The sequence below is a fragment of the Rana temporaria genome, chromosome 1 (genome assembly GCF_905171775.1).
Source record: "Rana temporaria chromosome 1, aRanTem1.1, whole genome shotgun sequence".
Taxonomy (NCBI): domain Eukaryota; kingdom Metazoa; phylum Chordata; class Amphibia; order Anura; family Ranidae; genus Rana; species Rana temporaria.
The window spans coordinates 303,560,185-303,579,345 of record NC_053489.1 but is presented as its reverse complement, the minus strand read 5'-3'; the positions used below and the strand labels follow the sequence as shown (position 1 = coordinate 303,579,345).

Below are 19,161 nucleotides of genomic sequence, written 5' to 3'. Positions count from 1 at the left end.
ATAGCTAGATTCAGAAAGAGTTAGGCCGTCCTATCTTAGATTGCAATATTTTGGATGGCCGCTAGGTGGCGCTTCCATCGCGGTCGGCGTAGAATATGTAAATGAGGAGATACGCCGATTCACGAACGTACGCCCGGCCGACGCAGTACTTTTACGCCGTTTACGTAAGAGATAGGCCGCGTAAAGTTAGAGCTAGGCCCTATTGGAATAGTAATGTCAAGTATGGCCAACGTAAATCCCGATTCACGGACGACTTACGCAAACGGTGTAAGAAATTTGAATTTTTTACGCCGTTTGCGTAAGTCGTCCGTGAATCGGGATTTACGTTGTTTACATCCACGTCAAAATTAATAGGCCGGTGCGTCGTACTTAGCCGCAATGCACACTGGGAAATGTAGGCACCTGGCGCGTGCGCAGTTCGCAAAATACGTGAAAAACGTAAGGTCAAGCACAATTAGCATACAACACGCCCCCTAACACACATTTGAATTCGGCGCCCTTACGCCCGCCTGCTTTAGGCTACGCCGCCGTAACATAGCAGGCAAGTACATTGAGAATCATGTACTTGCCTAGCTAACTTACGGCGGCGTAGCCTAAACACGCTAAGCTACGCCGCCGCAAGTTTAGGCACATCTACTTGAATCTACCTACTAGCCCTAATACACATCAAGATTAACCAGACTTGTCAGTAAATAGTAAAACATTTGCCATTAAAAGGACAGGCTTCAAGACAAATATCTACTAAGATCATTTTCACACATTACCATTAACATAGGAAAGGATTGAATTAACATAAATATATCAAAGGGCCAAGATTTTAGCACTAATATCAAAGGCCCTAGATTGTAGCACTAAAATAATCAGTAGTGTGATAACTAGATCATGTGCTCTAGTTCTTTAAAACTAGACAGCCCTTCACAAATTGCTTGTGATACTTGTGGTACTTGTATTCCAACATGTGGCTCCAGATTTTCCGTCTCATCATTATATTCTACACTACAGTTAAAGCTGTAGGAAAAGAACTGAATGCCGATCGAAGAGTTGAAAATAACTCTGTCCCTACTCATCATCGCTCCACAAAAAATATAGAAGGTCGTCAGAATTTTGTAATTCATGATTTCTTTACAAATAAGGAACATGTCAATTTAGAAGCAAGAGAAAGAAATCAAGAAGAAAACAGAGTGGCTAAATTTATTATTTTACCGAGAGAAACTCAAGAAACAAAAAGCCATAGCCAAGTGGGACTTGGAAAATTCAACCTCAGAGGAAACAAAAAGACATTTATTCCTCAACGATTCAGCGGAAAAAAGGCAAACATACCCGAAGATCAGAATGCCAAAAAATTCTGGAATTACTTTGTATATAAACTTAATGCAGCCCCAGGGGATTTCCCTCATCCTGTTAAAACACAAGAAATACAGCGGGAAGTCTGCAAGACTATTCCATTTTCTCAGGTGAGTAACGGTCTACTGATCTCTTTTTTTTTTTTTTCATTTTGACTTTTAACCAAAAATATGTTATTGAATACTTGGTTTGAGAGCGTTTTGCAAGACAAGCAAAATTGTTTAATACATTTTGACTTGATATACAAGCGATGTCTTGATATACAAGTAGCGTCATGGCTCAACTGCGTATAAAAGAGAAGAGAGGAGCCTCTAAATGGTTACATTTAATGAAGGTACAACATTTAGCAACATATTGCTACACTTAGAGGTGCCTCTCGTCTCTTTTATACTCTGTAGCTCCTGCTGGATATTCCTTCTAATCCCCTTGTGGAGGCTTCCATTTGTGGCTGGACATTTTATGGTTACACAACCTATCACATTGCTATAATCTTTTTATATGGACTATAAACTGAAGGACTTATGAATTAATAGTTGTGGAACTAATCATCTGAGCTTCCATTATTTCTTATGGGGAAATTCGCTTTGATATACAAGTGCTTTGGATTACAAGCATGTTTCTGGAATTTAATTATGATCGCAATTCAAGGTTTTACTGTATCAATAAGATTCAAGTGAAAAGCATTGGGCATGATTTACTAAAACTGGAGAGTACAATATCTGGTGCGGTCTGCAAAGAAACCAGATTCAGTTATTTTTTTTCCGTCAAAGCTTATTTGAACAAGCTGAAGTTAGAAGCTGATTGGCTGCACAGCTTCCCCAGATTTTGCGCTCTCCAGTTTTAGTAAATCAAGCCCAAAGCGTGTCACTTGAATCCTAATGATATTCAATAACATATTTTAGGTTGAAGGTCAAAATAATAGAATAGGCACTAATTAGCTTGTATACTCAGGGGAAACGATGTTCAATTTTGCAATGTGCTATAAAACTTGATAAAGCTATTATAAGGGTGTAGAACACTCTATGTAAGACTGAGATTGTGCTATTCTAAACTTGGACCTCGCAGGTTCTGTTTAGGTAAGAATGTATAACTTTTGTGAAATGGAGAACAGATAGGGCTTAGTTCTATTTCAACTCTTAAACTACCAAGGGCAACAAAGAAGAAGCGAGAGGGCCACATACTACCCACATAATTCCCGTTTAACATGCCTAATTTATATTATTCAAACTTAAATATATGCTTTAGATTAAAGCGGTTCTCCACCCTAAAGTGGAATCCCGCTGATCGGAACCCTCCCCCCCTCCGGTGTCACATTTGACACCTTTCAGGGGGGAGGGGGGTGCAGATACCTGTCTAAAGACAGGTATTTGCATCCACTTCCGGCCACACGCTACGGGCAAAAGACGGGTTTTTCTGACTTCCCGTCTGTCGCCCGTTGTGTGCTGGGAACACTCGGCTCCCAGCACACAGCGTGTGAGCCAATCGGCGGGCGCAGCGCGACTCGCGCATGCGCCGTAGGGAACCGGGCAGTGAAGCCGCAGCGCTTCACTTCCTGGTTCCCTCAGCGTGGATGGCGGGGGGAGCAGCAGAGTGACGAGCGATCGCTCGTGCTCTGCTGCGATCAGCGCTGGACTCCGGGACAGGTAAGTGTCCTAATATTAAAAGTCAGCAGCTGCAGTATTTGTAGCTGCTGGCTTTTAATATTTTTTCCCCGTGGCACATCCGATTTAATGTTGTTTTTCATAGATTCATATTATATGCAGTGATATATAAGTGTTTTTTAGTTTTAAAATATAGATTTTGATACAATACATCATTTACTAAAAATCGTTTGTTTGCCAGATAATTAAGAGGATGCTGCATTTCTATATGGGGTAAAAGTTGGCATTGCTCTATAGTAATATTCAGGAGACCCCATACACTTTAGAGGGTAATCTGACATGTGGGCGCATGCCAACTGTCCAAACAGTAAACTGGTAAGCGATCCATAAAGCTATACACATAGTATTGTTAAGAGTACAGATTTATGTCAATGGAGAGAGTAAAGCCTCATACACACGATAGGTTAACCAGAGGACAACGGTCTGAAGGACCGTTTTCATCGGTAAAAAACGATCGTGTGTGGGCCCCATAGGGCGCATGCTCAGAATCAAGTCGACGCATGCTTGGAAGCATTGAACTTTGTTTTTTTCAGCACGTCGTTGTGTTTTACGTCACCGCGTTCTGACATGATCGGTTATTTTAAGGAAAAAATTCAGCGCTGGAATAATAATACAACAAACCAAAAAAATTGCAAGCCAGCACTAAAGGATCAATTCAAATAAAAAGTCCCAAAAGCATAAAGTGTAACAAGTAGTGCAGCGCAAATACATCAATAAACAATACAAATAAATATCAAAAAGAAGTCCATAAAGTGCACAAGTGAAGAAGGTCCAAAAAGTGCTCCAATATATCAAAGTGACTGAGTGCAATAAATTGAAGATCAGTGATCCATAGGTAAAGATCCTCCACCAATGTATATAGATGGCCTCTCACCTCAGCCATTCGACCATGGCTAGGTCACACAGCATGTTATACCTCCAGGGTATGAGCAAGGCATGTATGTCCCCTCTCTTGTTTACATATATCTCCTTGTGGATTCGGAAACTGGCTGAGCTGCTCTGCTGCTGCTTGCTGTGTGTCTGTTGGAATCAGGAAGTGCCTTGCTCATACCCTGGAGGTATAACATGCTGTGTGACCTAGCCATGGTCGAATGGCTGAGGTGAGAGGCCATCTATATACATTGGTGGAGGTTCTTTACCTATGGATCACTGATCTTCAATTTATTGCACTCAGTCACTTTGATATATTGGAGCACTTTTTGGACCTTCTTCACTTGTGCACTTTATGGACTTCTTTTCGATATTTATTTGTATTGTTTATTGATGTATTTGCGCTGCACTACTTGTTACACTTTATGATCGGTTATTTAACCTATGGTGTGTAGGCATGACGGACCATCAGTCAGCTTCATCGGTTAACCTAAGACAACGGTCCTTCAGACCGTTGTCCTCTGGTTAACCTATCGTGTGTACAAGGCTTAACAGTAGACTATTGAGCCATCCAAAAAGCTCTTTACCTGGCATTGCCAAGAGTACAAGTTTATGTCAATGGAGAGAGTTAGGCCTCGTACACATGACCGAACATGTCTGCTGAAACTGGTACGCGGACCAGTTTCCGCGGACATGTTCGGTCGTGTGTAGGGCCGTCGGACATGACCGATGGTCAGTACGACTCATCGCACATGTCCGCTCGGCCGAAATCCCTTGCATGCGTCGAAGTGATTCGACGCATGCGTGGAAGCATTGAACTTCCGGGGTCGCGTACGTCGCTGCGTCATCGTCGCCGCCACGTCACCGTCTCGTCACCGCGCTGTCTGTCCCCGGGGATTTTGGTTTGATGGTGTGTACAACCATCAGACCAAAATCTGCTAGCAGACATGTCCGTTGAAAACGGTCCGCGGACCGTTTTCATCGGACATGTCCGCTCGTCTGTACAAGGCCTAACAGTAAACTATTAAGAGATCCATAAAGCTGTACACCTGGCATTGCTAAGACTACACGTGTATGCCAATGGAGAGAGTATCAGTAAACGATTGAGCGATCCATAAAGCTGTACACTTGGCATTGCTAAGAGTATAGGTTTATGTCAATGGAGAGACTAAGGCCCCATACACACGATAGAATCCATCCGCTGAAAAATCCCAGCGAATGGGTTTCAGCGGATAGATCCTATGGTGTGTACACTCCAGCGGATCTGTTTCCGCGGATATATCTCCCCTGGGATGGATTCCAGCAGATCGAATATTCGCTGACATGCTAAACAAATCTATCTGCTGGAATCCATCCCAACGGATGGATCCGCTGGTCTGTATAGACTCACCGGATCCATCCGTCCGAAGGGATCCCCCGCATGCGTCGTAATGATTCGACGCATGCGTGGAATTCCTTATATGACAGCGTCGCGCACATAGTCGCGTCATAATCGCGGCGACGGCGCGACACGGCATCGCCAGAGGATTTCGGCGCGGATTTCAATGCGATGGTGAGTACACTCCATCGCAGAGAAATCCGCTGAAATCCTCGAGAGGATTTATCCGTGGAAACGATCCGCTGGACCGTATTCGCGGATAAATCCTCTGGTGTGTATGGGACCTAACAGTAAACTATTAACAGATCCATAAAGCTGTACACCTGGCATTGCTAAGAGTACATGTTTATGCCAATGGAGAGAGTTAGCTAGATTCAGAAAGAGTTAAGCCAGCGTATCAGTAGATACGCCGTCGTAACTCATAATCTAAGCCGTCGTACATTTAAGTGTATTCTCAAATTGAGATACACTTAAATGTAGCTAAGATACGACGGCGCAGGCAGTCTAGTTCCGCCGGCCGCTAGGGGTGTGAACACTGATTTATGCCTAGAATGCGTAAATCAGCGAGATACGCCTATTCACGAACGTACGATTGCCCGTCGCAGTAAAGATACGCCGTTTAAGTAAGGTGTTAGTCCAACAAAAAGCTGGCCTAGCCAATGTTAAGTATGGACGTCGTTCCCGTAAGTCGTCCGTGAATAGGGCTAGATGTAATTTACGTTCACGTTGAAACCAATAAGTCCTTGCGGCATACTTTGGAGCAATGCACACTGGGATATGTCCACGGACGGCGCATGCGCCGTTCGTTAAAAACGTCAATCACGTCGGGTCATGGTTTATTTACATAAAACACGCCCACCTCTTCATAATTTGAATTAGGCGTGCTTACGCCGGCCCATTTACGATACTTGTCTTAGGAGACAAGTGCTTTGTGAATACAGCACTTGCCTCTCTGACTTATGGTGGCGTATCGTAAATACGATACGCTACGCCGGCTGAAACATACGCCGCCCTACGTGAATCCAGCTAAGTATCAGTAAACTATTGAGAGAGCCATAAAGCTGTACACCTGGCATTGCTAAGAGTACGTGTTTATGTCAATGGAGAGAGTTAAGCCGCGTACACACGATCAGTTTTCTCGTCTGATGAGAAAACCGGCCGTGTGTAAGCTCTCCAGCAGTTTTCACGACTAGAAAATTCAGAACATGTTTTAATTTTTCTCGTTGCGAATCGCAGCGTTTTTTTCCTCTGCAGTTTTTCCATAGGGAAACACTGTGGTGGAGCCTACACACTGACGGTTTTCTCGACCAAGAGAAAACATGTCGGGAAAACCGGCCGTGTGTACATGGGGAAAAGGGACCAAGCTGGTTCTCGGTTTTCTCGTTGGGTTTCTCTGCGGTGTTTCCACCGCGAGAAACCCGATCGTGTGTACACCTATCAACACCAAGAACACAGGTTTATGCCTGTGCCTGAGTAGAGGGTAGGAGGAGAAAAGAGGAAGGAGAGGGCATGAACACTAGCCAATGCAGTGAACTCTTAACCTAGAAAGTTAGCCAGTGATATCTCCGCAGTCACTCATACACACAAGGCTATTGTCCAACCTGGCGGATAGCAGCCAGATCAGGCAACTGCCATCTCATATCTCTGGAACCCATAAGGTACCAATGTAGAGGGATTTTTGGAAGCTTATCAATGACCTTTCCATCAAACAATATTTATTTTCACCTAACATGTTCAAACACTGTAAAGCACATACAGTATACATAACTCTTCAGTGAAGCCTTTACAAAGTCGAGTAATAATGTGTAAAGTACAATAACCCATAGTACCCTTCTAATCTCAGCTGATCTGAGTACTGTAAACCTAGATATCTTTGGATACTATGGGTTATCTTTATTAACCTTTGCACTATCCTATTAAACAACAACTTGAACAAACTTGTCTTTTAAATCACATTCTTAAAACTCTCATACAGCAAGACAGGTTTTGACACTATAATTTTCTGACTCATGGCTACAAAAGGTACTGGGGAAGTAAAGCTAGAGCTTTTCAGCTGTATTGCAAGTGATAACACTGCCCCGGAAAGGTATGCAAATGGTGCAATTAGGTAATGGCAGCTTCAATCACTGGTTTCTCATACAAGTATTTTGCATTGCTATGAATTTTCTTTAAAATAAGTAAAATGCTATTGCGTAATGCTGAACATATATTGCCAATGTAAAAAACTATGGAACTTTCTGTTTGATATTTACATATATCTTTTTCTTTACAGAATATAACGCATGAGAATTGTGATGAGGTAATGATACAAAATAATCTGTGCTTTGGCAAATGCAACTCTCTACATGTACCGAACCAAAGAGAAGAACTCAACATATGTTCTCTTTGTCGACCATTTAAATTCAGGATGAACCACCTTAGGCTGAACTGCGCGGGATCCAGCAGTGTGTTAAAAGTTGTTATGATGGTTGAAGAATGCAAGTGCATGGTTTATAGACACAACAACCATGGAATGAGGAGTTCTTATGAACATTAATAAAATATAATGACAAGCTTGAAATCCTCATCTGCTAATATAACTTGGTCTAATGACCAAACCTATATACTCAAAGAGCTGATAGGCCATTTCCTTTATTACAATATGGCCCTTAGGTAATTAGAGGAGAGCAGAATGTGTCTAAAGAAAACTTGTACTGACAGAAACTTATATGCCGCGTACACACCATCACTTTATGTGATGAAAAAAAATGACGTTTTTAAAAACGTCACTTTAATTGACCGTGTGTGAGGGAAAACGTCGTTTTATGTCTTCTAAAAAACGACCAAAAAAAATTGAAGCATGCTTCAATTTTATGTGTCGTTTTTCAAAACGTCAACTTTTACTTCACAGAAATTGACCGTGTGTAGCAAAAACGTCGTTTAAAACGACGTTTTTTCACCCGCGCATGCCCAGAAGCTACTTATGAAGCGAGCTTCAATGGAAAAACGTGGTGGAACGTAACCTCGCTTTGCTAGAACATTGTGAGAAAAACGATGGTGTGTAGGCAACTTCGTCTTTGAAAATTGAAGTTTCAAAAACGTCGTTTTTTACTTCACAGAAAATTTCGTTTTTTTTCATCACATAAAGTGATGGTGTGTATGCGGCAATAGGTTTCCATTGCTGATCATAGCTAATTTTTTGTGTCTGGCTTCAATACTTTTTATGCCGCCTATACACGGTCGGACTTTTGAGTCAGTTGGAATTAGAAAAAATAGAGAACCTGCTCTCTATCTAAGTCCGTCGGAAATTCAGACGGAAAAAGTCAGATGGGGCATACACATGGTCGGAATATCTGACTTTTTCCATCGGAAATTCCGACCGTGTGTACGCGGCTTTAGTCAATGAGCCTTCACAAGCATCCAGCAATTGAAGTAACAACTTCTGATCTACATACTTCATGTGAATCAATCAACTCACATTTCAGGAAAGGGCCTTTAAATAGGCATCCATATTTGTTTCTCCTTAGGTCTATAGTTGATAGCTTTCTTTTGTTTTGTTTTGTTTTTACCTTAGTGTCAGTTTGTCAGATTATGTTAGAACCAGAAAAAAAACATTTTATTTGGTATTTCATAATTAAAGACAATCTCCAATTTTCTTACAAAAAAAAGATATAAAACATGTAATTACTGCATATGCCATTTTATTGTTTAATATTATTAAAAATTATATTTGCATTGAATTTTGTAGCCAGCCATGATTTTTTTCCCAGGAAAAGAACAAGCATTGTCGTGCTAAGCTGCCAGCTCCTGACTTGAGTTAAGACACCTCCCCCATCCTCAAATTTACAACATGGGGGGGGGGGTTTGTAGTTCATAAAGGTGAGATGGTCAGGGCTGAAACACTACGTGGGATTTCAGTACTGCTTTGCTTTACAAGCTCACAAGCTCACAACACCCTCCTGGCAGGGTCAACAGGATGTGTTTGTACTTGCAATATGTTTAAACTGTCCTTCCTTCTGTATCATTTCCTTATATAAATCAGAACTCCAGGCAAACAACTAAACACATATAAAATACATCAGGGGTCGGCCATCCATAGATCGTGGGCTACCTGAAGACCGTGGTCCTCCTCTCTCCCTCCCCTCCTGCCTCCTCCTTGTCTGTCATTAGTGAACAGTAGAGAGTGAGAGGCACCACAGCACAGGACAGAGATCAGGTGGAGGAGCTGGCCAAGTTAACTTTTCTAGTTAACCCGCAGATGATTGGTTGCTAGGTCCTAAGCAACCAATCACTAGCTTGTTAATATGAAAAGTCACTCAGCCAGCTCCTGCTCCCGCCCCATGTCCAGAACTGTGCTACAGGTAGGATGCAACTGGAACACTGTAATGGGAGGGAAGGGGGGGATGAGGACACTATTGTGTGTGTGTGTGTGGGGGGGGGTATGTCAAGGGGGCGTTGGACACTGCTATGTGAGGGTAGGGGGAGAGGATACTACTGAGTGTGTGTGTGTATGTATGTGGGAGGGGGGGTAATGTGAAGGGGGAAGTGGATACTGCTATGGGCAGGGCCACCCAAATAGCAATGTCCTCTACCGCCCTTCACATCACTCCCCCCCCCCCAATCTCTGCCTTCTGAGCATAACACACGCCTGATCCCTGCATTCTGAGAGCACGCACTCCTGATCCCTGCATTCTGAGTGCAACAAGCGCCTGATCCCTGCATTATGAGCGTAACACACTATTGAACCCTGCATTCTGAGGGTAACCCACTCCTTAACCACTTAAGCCCCGGACCTTTAGGCAGATAAATGCCCAGGCCAGGTTTTGCGATTCGGCACTGCGTCGCTTTAACAGACAATTTTGCGGTCGTGCGACGTGGCTCCCAAACAAAATTGGCGTCCTTTTTTCCCCACAAATAGAGCTTTCTTTTGATGGTTTTTGATCACCTCTGTGGTTTTTATTTTTTGCGCTATAAACAAAAATAGAGCGACAATTTTGAAAAAAAATCAATATTTTTTACTTTTTGCTATAATAAATATCCCCCAAAAACATATATAAACATTTTTTTATTCCTCAGTTTAGGCCGAAACGTATTCTTCTACCTATTTTTGGTAAAAAAAATCACAATAATCGTTTATCGATTGGTTTGCGCAAAATTTATAGCGTTTACAATATAGGGGATAGTTTTATTATTATTTTTTTTACTACTAATGGCGGCGATCAGCGATTTTTTTCGTGACTGCAACATTATGGCGGACACTTCGGACAATTTTGACACATTTTTGGGACCATTGTCATTTTCACAGCAAAAAATGCATTTAAAATGTATTGTTTATTGTGAAAATGACAGTTGCAGTTTGGGAGTTAACCACAGGGGGCGCTGTAGGAGTTAGGGTTCACCTAGTGTGTGTTTACAACTGTAGGGGGCTGTGGCTGTAGGTCTGACGTCATCGATCGAGTCTCCCTATAAAAGGGATCACTCGATCGATGCAGCCGCCACAGTGAAGCACGGGGAAGCCGTGTTTACATACGGCTCTCCCCGTTCTTCAGCTCCGGGGAGCGATCGTGAGGGGGCGGCTAGAAACGAATAGCCGTGCCCTCGTCCCTGATCGCTCCCTGTGGGTTTCCGACCGCCGCATGTATCGGGGGGGTCCCAATCGGACCCCCGACCCGCAGAAAGGCGGGGACGTACATGTACGCCCATATGCCTGTACGTGCCATTCTGTGGACGTACATATACATGCGGCATGCGTTAACCGGTTAAACCTGTATTCCGAGGGTAACGCACTCCTGAACCCTGCATTCTAAGCATTACCCACTCCTTAACCCTGCATTCTGAGGGTAATGCACTCCTGAACACTGCATTCGTAGGCCTAGTACACACGAGAGGATTTATCCCTCCGGACCGTTTCCGCGGATAAATCCTCTGGCGGATTTTGATCTCATGGTTGTACTAACCATGAGATCAAAATCCCTGCGGAATTCCGTCCGCGGTGACGCGTCGCGCCGTCGCCGCGATGATGACGCGGCGACGTACGCGATGCTGTGATATAAGGACTTCCACTTCGAATCATTACGACGCATGCGGGGGATGGATTCGGACGGATTGATCCGGTGAGTCTGTACAGACCAGCGGATCAATCCGTTGGAATGGATTCCAGCGGATAGATTTTTTAGCATGTTAAGAAATTTTGATCAGCTGGAAATCCATCCCCGGGCGAAAAAAATCCGCGGAAAAATATCCACTGGATTGTACACACCAGGGGATCTATCCGCTGAAACCGGTCCGCGGATCAATTTCAGCGGATCGATCCTCTCGTGTGTACGGGGCCTTAGAGTAACGCACTCCTGATCCCTGCATTCTGAGCGTAACACATTCCTGATCCCTGCATTATACATGCAAAACACACTCTTGATCCTTGCATTCTGAGCGTAGGTGTTGTGGTGGGAGTGTCATGGTCTTGGGCTGCATGAGTGTCTTCAGACCTAAACCCTGTGGGCATCTGTGGGGGCATCATCAAACGGAGGGTGGTGGAGAACCATGTCTAACATCCACCAGCTCTGTGATGTGAAAGAGGACTCCAGTGGCAACCTGTGAACTCCATGCCCAAGAGGGTTAAGGCAGTGCTGGAAAATAATGGTGGCCACACAAAATATTGAAATTTTGGCCCCATTTTGGACATTTTCACTTAGGGGTGTACTCAGTTTTGTTGCCAGCGGTTTAGACATTAACCACTTAAGACCCGGACCAAAATGCAGGTAAAGGACCAGGCCCCTTATTGCGATTCGGCACTGCGTTGCTTTAACTGACAATTGCGCGGTCGTGCGACGTGGCTCCCAAACAAAATTAACGTCCTTTTTTTCCCACAAATAGAGCTTTCATTTGGTGGTATTTGATCACCTCTGCGTTTTTTTTTTTTTTTTTTGCGCTATAAACAAAAATAGAGCGACAATTTGCAATATTTTTTACTTTTTGCTATAATAAATATCCCCCAAAAATATATATAAAAAAGCTTTTTTTCCTCAGTTTAGGCCGATACGTATTCTTCTACCTATTTTTGGTAAAAAAAATCGCAATAAGCGTTTATCAATTGGTTTGCGCAAAATGTGTAGCGTTTACAAAATAGGGGATAGTTTTATTGTATTTTTATACTAATGGTGACGATCAGCGATTTTTTTCGTGACTGCGACATTATGGCGGACACATCGGACAATTTTGACACATTTTTGGGACCATTGTCTTTTTCACAGCAAAAAATGCTATAAAAATGCATTGTTTACTGTGAAAATGACAATTGCAGTTTGGGAGTTAACCACTAGGGGGCGCTGAAGGGGTTAAGTGTGACCTCATATGTGTTTCTAACTGTAGGGGGGCGGGGCTGGATGTGTGACATCATTGATCACCTTTCCCTATATCAGGGAACAGACGATCAATGACAGCGTCACAGTGAAGAACGGGGAAGCTGTGTTTACACACAGCTCTCCTCGTTCTTCAGCTCCGGGGACCAATAGCGAGGCTCCAGCGGCGATCGCGTCCGCGGGTCCTGCGGCCGCAGTAACGGAGCTTCGGACCGGGTCGTATAGGTACGTGCTTGTGCCCAGCCGTGCCATTCTGCCGACGTATATGTGCAGGAGGCGCTTGTAGCATGGTGTAATTTCTCCAGTGTTGTCACATGAAAAGATATAACAAAATATTTACAAAAATGTGAGGGGTGTACTCACTTTTGTGAGATACTATATATATACATACAATATATATATATATATATATATATATATATATAGTATATATATATATATATATATATATATATATATATATATATATATATATATATATATATATATATATATATATATAATTTCTTGAGGGACAGTACAAATACCCCCAAATAACCCCTTTTCGGAAAGTAGACAGTCCAAGGTATTCAGTACCTTTTTGTATACAGGGAGATTGTAAAATCTTAGGGCCAGATTCACAAAAGAGATACGACGGCGTGGTCTAAGCAATGTTAAGTATGGCCGTCGTTCCCATGTCGAAATTTTAAATTTCACGTCGTTTGTGTAAGTCGTCCGTGAATGGCGCTGGACGCCATTTACGTTAACGTCAAACCAATGACGTCCTTGCGACGTCATTTAGCGCAATGCACGTCGGGTAATTTGACGGACTGAGCATGCGCAGTACGCTCGGCGCGGGAACGCGCCTAATTTAAATGGTGCCCGCCCCATTTGAATTAGGCGGGCTTGCGCCGAGCGGATTTACGTTACACCGTCGCAAGTTTACAGGTAAGTGCTTTGTGAATCAGGCACTTACGCTGTAAACCTGCGGTGGTGTAACGTAAATGGGATACGTTACGCCGCCGCTGTGCAACGTAATTCTTTCTGAATCTGGCCCTTACCTTCTATATCAGTCTATTGCACTTCTGTATATTTCTCTTATAAATTTAGAGACTGTAAACTTTTACCTTCTGTATCATTCTTCAGATTGTAATAGAATTTGCTCCACAAATATTTGTATATAATGTCACGTTTTGTATATATTGTGCAAACCAAAAAAACAAAACAAGTACTCAGATTACAAAAACCCCATATTCTATGGAAAATCCTCACCTATCAACACCCTCTTTAGGGCCTGTCTGTAACAGGAACTGCACTGGAACGCATTACGGCGACCGCGCGATGATGTCACCGCGCTGCGCCCTGTGCGTTCCATCGTGGAACGTGGAAGTGCGCCGCGGCAAACGGCGCTTCTTTCAAAATTCACTACAGCTGGTTACATGCCTATAAAGGCATTGACCTTACACCCAATCCCTGTTCTATTATTGTCAGCCATAGCTCGGCCACGCTACACATACCGCTGCCTTTGCTGCCTATGCTGCAACACTGCTCCAGGAAACAACTACTACTTTGGTGCTAACACACCTACTACAACAGAGCATTGCTGGGGACAACCTTGAGGCCTTTGCTAAACACCTTACACCACGGATACTCTATCTCCTGCATTGAAGTCTACAAACGGATAAGTAGCCATTGTATCACTTGTAGTCCTATAAGAAGATCTACTGCTAGTTTTCCATCTAATATATTTGTGTTACTAAAACTGCGTCCAGGCTGCCATCGCTCCCCATGCTGATACACCGCTCCATGCAACAACTACTACTTTGGTGCTGTTACATCTACTTACATAACAGAGAGCTATTGCTGGGAACATTTTTTAAGGTTCTATTATTCTGTAACAGCACTGGTGAACGGAGTGAACCACAACTGCAGTTAGCAAGGATTTCAATGCGCTTCTTTATGTGACAGTATTGGCCCCAGGCGTCACTCCTGGCAAACAGGAGTTTGGGGGATCTCTACATCATCTCTCTGTCTCCTAAAAATAACTCAACACACAGCCATTAATGTCTAAACCGCTGGCAACAAAACTAAGTACACCCCTAAGTGAAAATGTCCAAAATGCAATCCTGACGGTCCAAGGCTGAGCCTAGCTTGCTTACAATCCGGGTTGCAGTGCATTTTGCATGCACTGCTTTGACGCGACCCAGTGCAATTTCAGTGTATTTCAATAAATGGATTGTAAACACACTGCACTGTTCCTGTTTCTCAATCTGTCGAATTTGTACCACTCTGGTTCTAAGGTCAGATCAAGTGCCATATACACAAGTGTGATGGAGGGATGTAGCCTGGTACACCCATCACTACAGTTCATCACTCCTTGCGGGTTGTTCTGAGGAAGAACTGGTGGCATGTATTTAGATTTTGCACCTCAGCCCTTTTAGGGGCTCAAGCTCTCTCTAATGTAAGGTGACCAGCATTTTAAAATGAAATCCGGGGACATATTTTTTGTTTACTAGTAATGGCAACAATCAGCACTCTCTGCCCGTCGCCGCCACCTCACAGCCTCTCAAGTCTTACTCTTCGGGCCCAGGCTACTACTGGATGGGGAGCGGCGGAAAATCACTCCGCCAGGGAAGGCAAGGAGATAAGCAGGCAGGCGGCTGGCCAGGATTTGAGCCAAGGCAGAAGAACATGCGAGCGGATCTGAATGCGCATGCGCCCGAAACTGAAGAAATATTCCCTCCACTCCGACCAGCACATGATTATCAGAAAGGGGCACAGATAATGGGAAAAATACCACCCCCTCTGCTAGTAGGCACGGCGGAGCGGGGGGTGTAATTCAATTTTTTTTATTTTAATTCTGCACTGATTGTCTTTGAAATTGCCCCTGCCCCTTATTAAATCAAATCTGGGGACCAAACCAGGTTCAGACTTGGTCCGGGGACATTGTCCTCAATCAGGGGACTGTCCCCTGAAACCGGGGATGTCTGGTCACCCTACTCTAATGTGCAGATAACACAGAGGGTCAACTGTTGTTCATTATTATCCATTCCTCAATTTTTCTGTGCTCTATTTATTTGTCCCTACATGTGAAAAGCACAAACTCACTTTTAGGGCTCAATACAGATGGTAGATTAGTGCTGCCCTCCATATAAAGCCACTGGCAGATGCGTGGGCATCCACATCAGAGCTGCATGTAGACAGCCCATAGAGTAGGGTGACCAGACATCCCTGGTTTCCAGATTGAGGACACTGTCCCCAGACCAAGTCTGTCCCCAGTTTTGTCCCCAAATTGGATTTGAACAGGGGCTGGGGCAATTTCAAAGACAGTCAGTGCAGAATAGAAAAATTTTAATTCTGAATTACGCACCCCCACTCTGCCGCTCCTACTAGCTTGGGGGTATTTTTTTTCCATTATCTGTACCCCTTTCTGTTAATCATGTGCTGGTCGGAGCGGAGGGAATATTTCTTCCGTTTTGGGTGCCCATTCAGCTCCACTTGCATGTTCTTCTGCCTTGGCTCAAGTCCCGGCCAGCCGCCCGCCTGCTTATCTCCTTGCCTTCCCTGGCTGAGTGATCTTCCTCCGCTCCCCACCCAGTAGTAGCCGGGGCCCAGAGAGTAAGACTTGACAGGCTGTGAGGCGGGCGGCTGTGGCGATGGGCAGAGAGTCGCTGATTGCCGTCATTACTAGAAAAAAAAATATGTCCCCGGATTTCATTTAAAAAATCTGGTCACCTTACCATAGAGGTGCATGCACATGCAGCACCGGCACGTACACAATTGCAGATACTCTGCATTAGGATCCATGTGACCACTCCTGCCTGCATGTCAGAATCTGCTTCCTCCCCCCCTCTGGTGACACATTTGGAACCTTTCAGGGGGAGGGGATACCTATCAAAAACAGGTACAGTAAAACCTTGGTTTGCGAGCATAATTCGTTCCAGAAACATGCTTGTAATTCAAAGCACTTGTATATCAAAGCATTTTTTTTACAGGGAGGCATCTCTAAGTGTAGAAATAAGTTGCTAAATGTTGTACCTTCATTACATGTAACCATATTGCTACACTTAGAGGCTCCTCTCTTCTCTTTTATACTCAGTTGTGACATGACGCTACTCTTATATCAAGACATCACTTGTATATCAAGGCAATATTTATTAAAACAGTTTACTTGTCTTGCAAAACGCTCTCAAACCAAGTTACTCTCAAACCAAGGTTTTACTGTACTCGCTTTCACTTTAGCGTAAGGTCGCCACCACGACCTATGTCATTTACGGCCCCTCCTCCTTTCCCCCACTGCCTTCTGGGAGACACACACAAGTCCCGAAAGACAGCAGCACCATTCAGAAAGTGCAGCGCGAATTGCGCAGTAGGAAACAGGCTGTGGAGCCGCAAGGCTTCACTTCACATTTTCCCATAGGCCCTTTTACCACTTGTCCTGCGATTTGGGACTGCAAAGTTCCATGAAAAGCAAACCCCATGATTTCCAATGAGTACCATTCATATCTGCGACTTCAAGTTGCACCAACTTAAGCCTGCATTCACACCTAGGCGACAAGTAACACCGCGTACGCGGCGTATTTTGCCGCAATTTCGTTTACTTTTTTTTTTTTACAAAGAATTAAACATTGCTGTCTATGGCCGAACGCCAATGCCGCCTGAAAAAAAGGGCCCGGGACTTGTTTTCAGGCGGCAGGCGTACGTCGTTTCGGCGTGAGATGTGAACCATCTCATAGACAGCAATGGAAATTTGCCCCTCCAGCGTATCGAGCGTCGGGCGTTTTGTCGCCAAGGTGTGAATGGAGCCTAATAGTAATCCCTGTCCTACTTTGGTCTGACCTTGATGCCAGTTACACAGGCATTCCCTGAAATAGCAGCAAAATCGCACGACTTTGAAGTCGCAGTAATGTTAACCACTTAAGGACCTGCTCACAAATAAATACGTCCTGTATTTAAAGATGGATATCTCAGTAACGGCAGCAGCTGCTGCCACAACCGAGATATCCATCTTTTCCTTGAGCGGTCCTGTAAACGATAACGGTGGTCTCCGCGGTGGATTCGCTGCGAGATCACCGTTTTCGTCGGCGGGAGAGGGGCCCTCCGCGGCTCTCCTGCGCCTTCCGCCGCTTACCGGAGCCGTCGGTAGCGGCAGAGGCGATCAGGTCCTGTCCCCTGCTCGGCTGGGATACGAGTGAGGGCAAGATGGCCCCCGCCCGTCCCCATAGCAAAGTGGGGCAGAAGTGACGTCAAAATGTCACTTCCGCCCATGCTTCTTAAATCAATATTTTCTTGTTGTCATTTTTTCAAATGACAAAATGTATTTTTAGTCAGACGCTTTCCCAGACTTGTTCATTCTCCGACTTAGTTGGGGTAGGCGGTACACTTTGGTCGGGGTGGGTCAGCCATGCCCTGTGACCTTTGACCTCTGGGAACCCGCCTTCTGACCTTTGGGGGAGGTTCCTGTTCCAATTCCTGAGTCCTAGCCATATTCTTCAATGGGAAACCCTAACCCTAACCCTCACCCCAGCCCTAACTCTATATTTTGCACTTAAGTCTAAATATAAGATTTGAGGTCTTTTTGACCCCAGATCTCATATTTAAGAGGACCTGTCATGCTTTTTTCTATTACAAGGGATGTTTACATTCCTTGTAATAAGAATAAAAGTGATCAATTTTTTTGCAGTGTAAAAATTAATAAAATAAATAAAAAGAAAGTGCCCCGTCCCAACGAAGCAGAAGCGAACGCATATGTGAGTAGTGCCCGCGTATGAAAACAGTGTTCAAACCACACAAGTGAGGTATCACCGCGATCGTTAGAGCGAGAGCAATAATTCTAGCCCTTCTCTGTAGCTCAAAAGATGCAACCTCTGGATTTTTTTTAAACATCGCCTATGGAGATTTTTAAGGGTAAAAGTTTGACGCCATTCCACGAGCGGGCGCAATTTTGAAGCTGGACATGTTGGGTACCATTTTACTCGGCGTAACATTATCTTTGTGAAAAAATAAATATAGTGACTCCAAACAGCGGTTTCAGTGTCAAAAACATTAACATTATCTTTCACAATATATAAAAAAAATGGGCTAACTTTACTGTTGTCTTATTTTTTAATTCAAAAAAGTGAATTTTTTCCAAAAAAAGTGCGCTTGTAAGACCGCTGCGTAAATACGGTGTGACAAAAAGTATTGCAATGACCACCATTTTATTCTCTAGGGTGTTAGAATATATATATATATATATATATATATATATATATATATATATATATATATATATATATATATATATATATATATATATAATGTTTGGGGGCTTTAAGTAATTTTCTAGCAAAAAAAAATGTTTTAGTCTTGTAAACGCCAAATCTGAAAAACAGCCAAGGTCCTTAAGTGGTTAAAGGGGCACTAAACCAGTGTGTTCTAGCAAGGCACAGATATAAAGGGGCCCCTGCGACGTCACTTGTTGTCACTGTGAAGCCATGCTTGTATTTTAATTTGTGGAATATTGTGTGGAATAGGTGCCATAACAAGGAAGCATGGAATAATTATTGTAGTAACAACACAGCGTAACACAGCGTGTTGCTATAGTGAGCGC

The 19,161-nt window shown here is 43.7% G+C and overlaps 1 protein-coding gene across 1 annotated transcript; it reads left to right on the top strand.

The window, feature by feature from the left end:
• Nucleotides 1–956: 956 nt before the first annotated feature.
• CER1 (cerberus 1, DAN family BMP antagonist) lies at nt 957–7,938 on the top strand. Its single transcript, XM_040327339.1, has 2 exons — nt 957–1,454; nt 7,526–7,938. Exons 1-2 carry the CDS (start codon nt 957–959, stop codon nt 7,787–7,789), a joined length of 762 nt encoding a protein of 253 aa, XP_040183273.1. The 3' UTR covers nt 7,790–7,938.
• The last annotated feature ends 11,223 nt before the right edge of the window (nt 7,939–19,161 follow it).

Coding starts and splice junctions, on each gene's coding strand:
- CER1 (XM_040327339.1), top strand. CDS start 957: ATGTGGCTCCAGATTTTCCGTCTCATCATTATATTCTACACTACAGTT. Junction 1,455..7,525: donor AGACTATTCCATTTTCTCAG/GTGAGTAACGGT, acceptor TTTTCTTTACAG/AATATAACGCATGAGAATTG.